Raw genomic sequence first — 9321 nt, 5'->3', positions numbered from 1 at the left:
CTTGAACCTAGAAATCAGCTTGGAGAAAATTAGCATACTTTGGATTCTCACCTTGAACCAACTTGTGATCTAAAAGAAGGTGTAACACCCTAAAATTTAGGGTTAGAAGTTTTGAGGTCTGTAGTAAGGGTCAGTGAGTAGGTTGGGAAGTTGAGTTTGTTTTCGTGTTTTAATGTCAGAATAGGCCTACTGGTTCGTTAGTATAGTGTGTTGCTAGTTTGCATTGGTCTTGTGTTCAAATCCCGTTGTAAGAAAAGATAAAGTTTTTTTCTAATTTTATTCTTTTTGAATTAACTTAGTTTTGTTTATTTTATTTTATTTTATTTTATTTAGATTTTTGTTTTAAAAAAATAGAGAGAAGAAAAACCAAAATTTTTTACCCACGTTACTCTATTCTTTTTCCCTCTCTTACACGTCAATTTCTTTTTGATTTTTTTCTTCTTTTTCCACTTTTGATTTTTGACCATTGCATTTTCGTTCTTAAAATTAGTTCTGGGTTTTATCATCGCCATTTTTGGTTGATTCTCCTCGTGTGTTCCGTTTGATTGGTTTCGAAATCGGGTAAGTTTTATCTTTTGTATTAATGGAAGAATTGCTTTCGTTTCTATTTTTTTGTGTAATTGGAAGTATTATAGTCTAAGTTTTTATGTGAATTTGAGGTTTTGAGCAGTTTAGTAGAAGCGAGTTGATCAGTTCTTGGAGTCGAGGTTTTGATTTAAGGTGTGTGTTCTAAAACTGTTCAATATCGGTATTGAATTGCATGCTATTCGGTATATTTTGGTATATTTCTAAGTTACCAAGGGTTGGGGACCATTTCGGCAGTAAAAGCACGATTTGTAGCCTATTTTAGTGTGGTTACGTGGCCACACGGATGGCTATGCGGGCATATGCAGCACACAGGCAGTCCACACGGCCATGTGCAATTGGAAAATTAGGGTTTTTGACGATTTTTGGTGCCACACGGCCGTGTGGCTACTATTTTTGGCTTTTTTCGATTTGCACATGGGCATGTGTCTTGAGCACACGGTTGTGTCCCTTACGCACATGGGCATGTGAGGTTTCCATATGGTTGTGTCTTTTCTGCACCTTATACTGGCAATTTTGGATAGTGAGTTACACGGGCTGCTCACACGGTAACTCAGTCACATGGACGTATGCAACTCGCACACGAGCGTATAGACCTCCAAATGGCCTAGGCACTTCTACATGGTCGAGGCACACAGCCTGTGGCCTTATTTCGCAAATTTTTGCTCTACGTCATAAATTGACCTATTTTATGTATCTTTGTATTTGACTCTCGGTTAGGCCTCTATAAGTGTGTTGGACTCTATTTTCATCTTAGATTTTTGTGTGTATTTACAAGTGTAGGGTGTATATCACATGCATTAAGGAGATGTGATAAATAAATATGAGGTATTTCTGCTATCATTATTTATTAATTGCATACAAGTGATATTGACTCTGAAATTGGCCTACTAATTATGTAGTCTATTCTGTGAGTCTATTAGCATATTGAATGCACTCTAGCATTTGCATCAAAATTTGGGATTTTGGTTGTGAAGGGAAGGAAGACTATTCTAAGCAGTTAAATTGCACAATAATCTGATAGTGGTATGTCTGCAAGATACATATGTCAGGTTAGCTGCATATTATTACTGGTGGCTTAATTCCACCATACGTAGTGTGTAGGGTGGATAGACCTAACATGGTCCTATGTGGTGTGCAGGCTAGATAGGCTTGATATAGCTCATATGTGGTGTGTAGGGTGGTCGAAGTGGTGTTTAGTTGGTTGGGCAGGATTTTAATCTATTGTATTCATTTCACATTCAGTTATAAGCCTGACAGTATGATTGTGGAAATAATTACAATAATTTGAATAGTTCAACGTGTTTTTGCACTGGTGTGATTGGAATAATAACTCTAGATTTCATTTTTTACCGGATCATTCGTATGAGTGACTATTTGATATAAGTTCTTTTTACTCTGTCTGTGTGCACGTATCAAAGTTTCTCGCTTCTCTACTTTATTATTTACCTTTTGTTTTGATTTCGGACTCACACTGAGCTCGCGTAGCTCACCCCTTTAGTGTTTCTTTCTTTCAGGTATTTCGAGAGACTAAGCTACGGACTAGGCACATCAGAGGTCTTATAAAGTTTGGTTTGATTTCGATTATTTAAAATTCATAAGTTTTTATACAGTTGGTTTTAAGTCGGTTGTAAAACAATTATATAAACTGTGGTACAAATTTTTATGTTGGACTTTTGTAAAGTGTTATTTGGATTGAACTTTAAAAACTGTGGATTTTATTTCTGAATGTTTTGACACCGGTTTAACATTGCTTCAAACATAGCTAAGTTTTATTTAGTTTTCTTAAGTTGAAATGAACAAAGGGGTTTTCTTGGTTTGAATTAACATTTTTGTTTCTGCCATTTTTGGTGGTCAACGTAACCTCCGGAATTTAGTCTAAACTTCTAGGCCGAGTTTTGAGGTGTTAAAGAAGGCAATTGTTAAATGACCACAAGTCACCAAAAATCATCTCCTTAAGATCAACAACATGATAAAATTAAATCAAATACAAGTCATCCCCCCCCCCAAATATGTTTAATATTAGCACCCTGGATTGGCCTCCAGAATAACAATAAAGTTTTCTCCATAGCCGCAAAATTAGTAGCCCTTTCCAAGAATTTTCTGACAAGACATAAGTCATAGTCAATTTCAATCGAGATGAAATCTTCAAATCCAACAATCAATTCTGGGTTTTTTTCATAACTAGCCCAAATAAATTGATTATTTACGAAAATGATCCAGGTGCAAAATCTTTATGAAAATTTCCTATTTTCTACAGTGCATGTTGGTTTCGACCATTGCATCGCTTGATGATTGCCTGATCTATAGTAATTATTTTTTTGTCGACATTGTGTTCGCACTACAGCAAAACTGACTTTTAGCGGTGTTTTTTTAGATCTTTAGCGGCGCTTTTAAGTGCCGCTAAAACTATTTGCGGCGTTTTTCCAAGCGCCGCTAAAAACGCCTCTATTTCTGCCGCCGCTAAAGGCCATGACCTTTAGCGACGCTTTTCCCACGAACGCCGCTAAAGGCCATGACCTTTAGTGGCGCTTTTCCCAAAAACGCCGCTAAAGGTCATGAAATTCAAAAAAAAATTATAAAATGTTATAAAAGTCGTGAAAAATATAAAAAATTTAAAATTCATTATCAAAATATTGAATGATATAAATATAAAAATTTTCTATTAAAATTTTAACTTTAAAACTAAATACAAAAATTAATGAATTTAAATTTAGAATTTAAAATAATAAATTAATAACACAATTAAAATCCAAAAGTTAGAACTCAAGTTATCTTAAATATTAAAATAAAAATAAAAATTTAGAGTCAAAACTAAAATAAATAATAAAAACTAGATTAAATATAAAAATATCAATAAAATAAGACATTATAATGAAGTTACTTAAGGAAATGCATTAGAATTGGCGACCTTTTCTCTCCACCCTTTCTGACGAGCTCTTATTTCCCAAATTGCTGTTAATTTCATTTGAGCCGATAGTGCTTCTTCAGCTTTCTCCCTTCTTCGCACGTGTCCATACCCGAATTGCATTTTTCCGCTTCCTTTTGATATTGTGATGCTAACTTCTTAGCCTCGAGTAAAAAAAATTATGTAAAAAATTATAACAATTAAGCATTAGTGACATACAATTAACGATTAAAATAGAATACAACATATATGTAACAAATAAATTGTTGGTCAGAAAAAGTTGTAAAAAATGAAAAATGGCATTTGCAATCAATCTTAAAATTAGAGGTGATCTAAAAGGCATAGAAAATCAAATGTAAAATTTCTTTGTATTAAGTTACTTTGTCCCATTTTCCAATAAATACATCCATCCATGACAGAGAAACAGGAAACTGACCTGTAAAGGAAGCATTACTCAGTCATGCATTAATTAAAGATAGAACCATAAAATTAGCTTAATTCTGCTGGGCAAAATTGCCAAAGAACAGATAATTAACATTTCCAAATACCCGATTGCCATCTTTAATAAAAATGGAAACTTGGAACTTTGCAGGGCAAGTAGCATAGAGAATGCTAATACAAAGCAACAAACATAATAGAAAGAAAGGCTAACAACAGCTTGCCATGCATGTAAGCATTCATAAAACAGGCATGAGTTTCAACTTTCAATAAATAGCTGCATAACTACCAAGCAAAACCCCATAGCCAAGGAAATGCATAAAAAAACATGACAACTGGGACAAGTGGCTTTGGGAAAAAAAGAAAAAAAGAAAATGAAAAACAAAGGAACTAATAGCATAACAAGGGACAAAGAATTCATTGACACTACTATCATCTAAAAATTCAAAATGAAAGACATAAATGTAGAAATTCGACATTAAAGGACATAAATACCAATGTTAAAGAAACTGGACCACAGGTTAAACCAGTTGGTTTGATTGTTTCTTATTTTATTTTTTATGTTTAAACATTAATTTAATGTAAAATAAATAGTTAATATAATTAATAGTTAACAATAATATGCATTTACCTTAATGGCATGGTCTTTAATTTAAGAAAAAGGGAAAAAAAATAATTGGTTTTTTACCTGTTCAATAAATAATGGCATGGTCTGTTTCATATTTTGTATATACTATATGGTATTACAGTATCCAGAAAAACAATATACAGTTAAAATGCAAAAAATTATATTTTTAAAATATATAAATTCTAACAATAAAATTCAAATTAGCATTTTGATAGAGTCAACAATACTAACTGATTGAACTAACAGATAACAATTAAATTAAATTATGTCAAATCAAAGTAGAATACAGATAGGACAGTTAAGTCTAAAGTCCAAAAGATAGATATAAGCATTCACACACATGAAAGCAGGTCATATTTTACTTGTAAAGAAACCATCTTGAATTTAAAAAAAAAAAACTGAATTGCAAAGAGAGGTATCCTATCTTTCAATTACTAATTCTGAAGCAAAGGGAAGGCCATAAAAATACTTCAGATTCGGCTTCCGTTTAAAGAGACAGAGACAGAGATCATTTGCTCACCTCCAGTGATAGAACCAAAAGAAAACACCCATGTATTAATAATGGTTTAAAATAAAAAAATAACAGAAAAATGATAAAAAGCCTCGGCAAAATAAATATCATTAAGGAAATCGATCAATATCATACCGTCTCCAGAAGAGAAAGCCCTGCATGACTTTTGCATGATAGTCTCTGACTGAATGCTAGAAAAGACATCCCTGCATATAAGAAAAGCTGTCAGGGGAAAGAAGTGCTGAGAAGCAGCAAATTGATTGAAAGAACTTTGAAATATATGTATGTCTATGAGCATAAAATTTCCTTTTCTAATTGCCCTAATTAACCTAGTTTCGTGATAAACAACAATGAGATGGACTACTTTGGATCAAAATGGACCTTCTATTAATATATATATACAATAATTATAAAACAACGATAAATATATTTAAGACACAGAAGGAGAAGGTTTATGTCAATACATCCAAAAAAGCTAGTTAGCAGCATCTTGCTTCTTCTGTGCAAGTATACGGTACCTAACAGCACCCAAACATCAAAATGGTGGTCATGGGAGAGGTTTTACTGATTATGTGTTCTTAGAGAGCATCCCAGCTGCAAATAGCAGGTTCCTTCTAGAAAACTGAATAATAAATAAAGTTGAACAAATATATATACATAAATGATCAGACAGACAATACAGACCAACCTCAGAAGTTGCATAAAAAGTGGAAATATATACGCATCTGATTCGGAAGAAAAGAATTACCTGTAAACTATACACATAAGTAGACTTGGTTGCTAGGGTTTTCAATGATCTCAGCCTGTTTGGATTCGTCCCACTCCTGTTGATTCACCTATTTTACCATATTAATAAAAATTACCAGATGATTCCATACCATATGAGACATTATATATTATATCATACAACCAAATTGCTTCACTTGTGAAACCTACTTTTCTTCATTCCTTGGGACCTTTGTGCTTGTTGTTACATCCCACAATTTTATGGTGCAATCCGCAGATCTAGATGCCAGAAGTGAGCCTTCACAACTGGATGTCCAGCAACGGGAAAAAATGTCAAGAAACCCAGGCGTACCATCATCTCAAACTTGCTTTATAAAAATTGGATATGAAATTATAAAATGCCATCACAAACAGAAAGATAACAGCATAAACAAGCTCAAGTTCACCACCTTAAACTTTCTGCTAAAATACAAGGAAAAACCCAAAAAATTTATGAAAATCAGAAAATCTTACATATATTATTGAACCGTAGAAACCCAGATAACAAAAGCAAGCAGAAGTCTTAACAAATGAATAAAAAGTTTACCAAATAAATGTTTGGTGCTTTCTTGGTTGGAGTTTGAGAGGCCGGCGTTCAGAGGAAGAGGAGAAACGAGTCAGGTTTTGTATGGGTTAATGAATCTTTTATGTAGCGGCTTAAAAGGTAAATCAAACGCGCTCCACCAAATGACGTCAAACTGAAAAAAAAAAGAAATTGAACAAAGACAAAACAAAGAATGACTTTAAAAAGACAACATTATTTACTTGAGGATCTTGCTGAGTTCTCTCTGCTTTCCTACTAAAGTGCCCCAAATCTTCATTTGCCTAAATACCAGAAAGGGATAAATTTTCCATAAATGAGCTTAACTGAAATCCACTACACAGATTTTATGGATTTACTTGAGGATTCAAAAATGAAAACATCATGAGAGGAAAAACTTTGTAGCTTATATGTGTATGTATATCACCAGAAAGAACGAACAGTTCATAACATGTTAGAAATTAGAGAGGAGGCCAGAAAGTTAATGCTTAACATGGGAGAATGAGACTGTGAGAGAGAGATGCCTCAACATCTGAGCATGATTACCATCTAAAATCAAGAACCAATGCCTCCTACGTACCATTATACAACTCCCCCCAATTTTTTGCTACTTACTTTCACTAAATAGTATAGCATCACACTATTTAACTTTCCTTTCAAACCTTACCTAAGATAGTAAGCCCTGTAAGCAGCTGGACCATCCTTGAAAAGAATCGACAACCCATTGCGGATCAGAAATGTTCTCAACTGGTAAGGGCAAAGCAGAATGAAAATCAGACTCTCAAGGAATATCACATGAAAATTACTAATTGGGAGAACTGTAAAATTAAAACCAAGTAATAAAAGAAACTTTCTTGAAACAAATGTTCATCCCCTGGCAATTCATCTCTCACACAAATAATATAGCAGAAGGCCAAATCATAACCCCCTATCCCTTTAATAATTAAAGGGAAGCTCATCGAGTGAAGAGATTCATAAAGTATACCTTATATGTAAGAAACTTCATTTTGATCATTAGATTTGCATCTTCATTGGCTAAACCATCTATTGTGGATGTGCTACTTCCATTATTTACATGTCCTACTATATCATTGTTGCTTTTTGCAATTCCAGCTGCTCGTTCCTTGTTTGCCTTGAACAAATTAACATCAACAAAAAAACCTAAGAGAAAACAGAGAGCACGAGAATAACTAATTTGCGGGTGGGTTCGTCAATCTTTCATCAAAATGAGTATGTGGGAGTGGGAGTGGGAGTGGGAGTGGGAGTGGAAACGAAGTATCAAACTGTCATGGCAACAACAACAACGCTAAAGAACAAAAAATCCATTGATTGCTAGTGCTAATTAATAAAAACAACAAACATATAAAACCTAACTTACTGTGCATAGAATATTGGATGAAGTTCTGCAAGAAATTCCTTCTTTCCACAAGGAATTACTCCGCAACTGCAGACAAAGTTTTCAGCTTCCTTTTCCCTTTATCTTCTTCACCCGTGTAATACCCATCGCCTCATCCAAGTACAGCGGAGCCAGAGTAATCGTGGGCACCTTCGATAAGAGCTTGGAGACACTGCTGTTGGATAATTTCTTTATTGAAAAGGGCAACGAAGGGGTGAGATTGGGGGTGTTTTGAGGATACTGATTTTAGGGGCAAAAATTAGGGGCTTTAGTGTCGGCAATGAGAAAAAGAAAACATTTCAGAAAGGAAGTTTAAGTTAAACAATTATGTTTTTTTTTTGCGGCGTTTTTTTAAAAGACCCCGTTAATCTCCTAAATCTCTAATTAAAACTATACCGTTTAAGTTAAACTATTTTGTTTTATCTCCAATTAAATTTTACTTAAAACACATCATATTTATAAATACTTAACATAAATTTACTTAAACCTAATGATATTGTTTTAATTTTTTTTATAAATATATACATGTTATTTTCATTTGATATTTATTAATTTTTTAAACATAAACAAGTTAAATTTTTTTAATTATTATTATTTTTCTATTAGTCATTGAATTATATGTAAGTTGTGGATTTAGTCATTTTACTTTAATTTTGTTATTTTTAGTCATTGTAATTTTGAAATTTTGAAATTGTAGTATTAATTAAATGGTAGCTATTAAATTCATTAAGTTTTGTTATTTCTAAAATCTAATGTAACAAACATATTACTCACAAAAAGCCAGTTACGGATTTAACGGTTGTCATTTATGTCAAAATTAAAATTTGAAAATTTGAAAAGTATAGGGACCAAAAATGATCTAATTGGATAACATGAACTCAACCTACAACTTTACACACAATACCAAGACTAATAGCAGAATTTAACCAAACATATATAATTGCTATCATTTGAGTGATCATGACTAAAATTTTAAATTTTGAAAAGCACAAAAGATAAAATTGATCGATTTGAAAAATAGAGGGACCAAAACTAATCAAATTAAAATATAAGGACTAAATTTTAAGTTTAAATTTCACTTAAATAAATTAAGTGTAGAGGAATTAATTTGAATTGAATTATTTTTAATATATCAAAATATTTTTAGATTAAATCTTAAACCATTTAATATATATAAAGTTTATCTATTATCTCTTAAATAATTTAAACTATAATCATAAGTTTAATATACTCAAATTAATATTATCTCTTTTACAATTACATAAGAAATCGTTTAATATATAAATTAAAAAATACTAATTAATCTAAACCCTAAGCCTCTTAACCCCTGTCCCATAAACCCTAAACCCTTAACCCTTAACCCCAAACCCTTACACCTTAAACTCCAACACTGACCCCTAAACCCTAAATTATAATCCCTAAACCCATAATTCATCATAAACCTTCAAATACTAGTTAACTCCTAAACCTTAAACCTTAAACCCTAAATCATATATCTTAAACCACAATTAACTCCTAAACCTTAAACCCTAAATCATGTATCTTAAAC

General features: G+C 32.5%; 1 protein-coding gene across 24 annotated transcripts; it reads right to left on the bottom strand.

The window, feature by feature from the left end:
• Positions 1 to 3400: 3400 nt before the first annotated feature.
• LOC107936263 (tRNA ligase 1) lies at positions 3401 to 8086 on the bottom strand. 24 transcript variants are annotated; one of them, XR_001694363.2, is made up of 10 exons: positions 7755 to 8086; positions 7362 to 7537; positions 7044 to 7123; positions 6601 to 6660; positions 6383 to 6533; positions 6007 to 6102; positions 5819 to 5906; positions 5535 to 5692; positions 5206 to 5276; positions 3401 to 3651 (listed from the first exon to the last, which is right to left on the bottom strand). XR_001694363.2 is itself a non-coding variant. In XM_016868958.2 (5 exons), exons 1-5 carry the CDS (start codon positions 7759 to 7761, stop codon positions 3470 to 3472), a joined length of 516 nt encoding a protein of 171 aa, XP_016724447.1. In that variant the 5' UTR covers positions 7762 to 8078; the 3' UTR covers positions 3401 to 3469. The 24 variants fall into 24 exon arrangements, 2 of the variants coding, with proteins under 2 accessions (XP_016724447.1, XP_016724448.1); XR_001694369.2 differs by having other exon boundaries at positions 5589 to 5692; XR_005917043.1 differs by having other exon boundaries at positions 3401 to 3657; positions 5535 to 5588.
• Positions 8087 to 9321: the final 1235 nt, after the last annotated feature.

The sequence above is a fragment of the Gossypium hirsutum genome, chromosome A03 (genome assembly GCF_007990345.1).
Source record: "Gossypium hirsutum isolate 1008001.06 chromosome A03, Gossypium_hirsutum_v2.1, whole genome shotgun sequence".
NCBI lineage: Eukaryota > Viridiplantae > Streptophyta > Magnoliopsida > Malvales > Malvaceae > Gossypium > Gossypium hirsutum.
The sequence above is the reverse complement of the archived record's forward strand: the minus strand, read 5'-3'. Positions and strand labels throughout refer to the sequence as shown.

Excerpts from the sequence above, each read along its gene's own strand:
- LOC107936263 (XM_016868958.2), bottom strand. Across the intron at positions 7,124-7,361 it reads TGAAGTTTCTTACATATAAG|TTGAGAACATTTCTGATCCG; the intron begins GTATACTTTATG and ends TGCCCTTACCAG. Across the intron at positions 5,277-7,043 it reads TACAGGGCTTACTATCTTAG|GGATGTCTTTTCTAGCATTC; the intron begins GTAAGGTTTGAA and ends TCTTATATGCAG.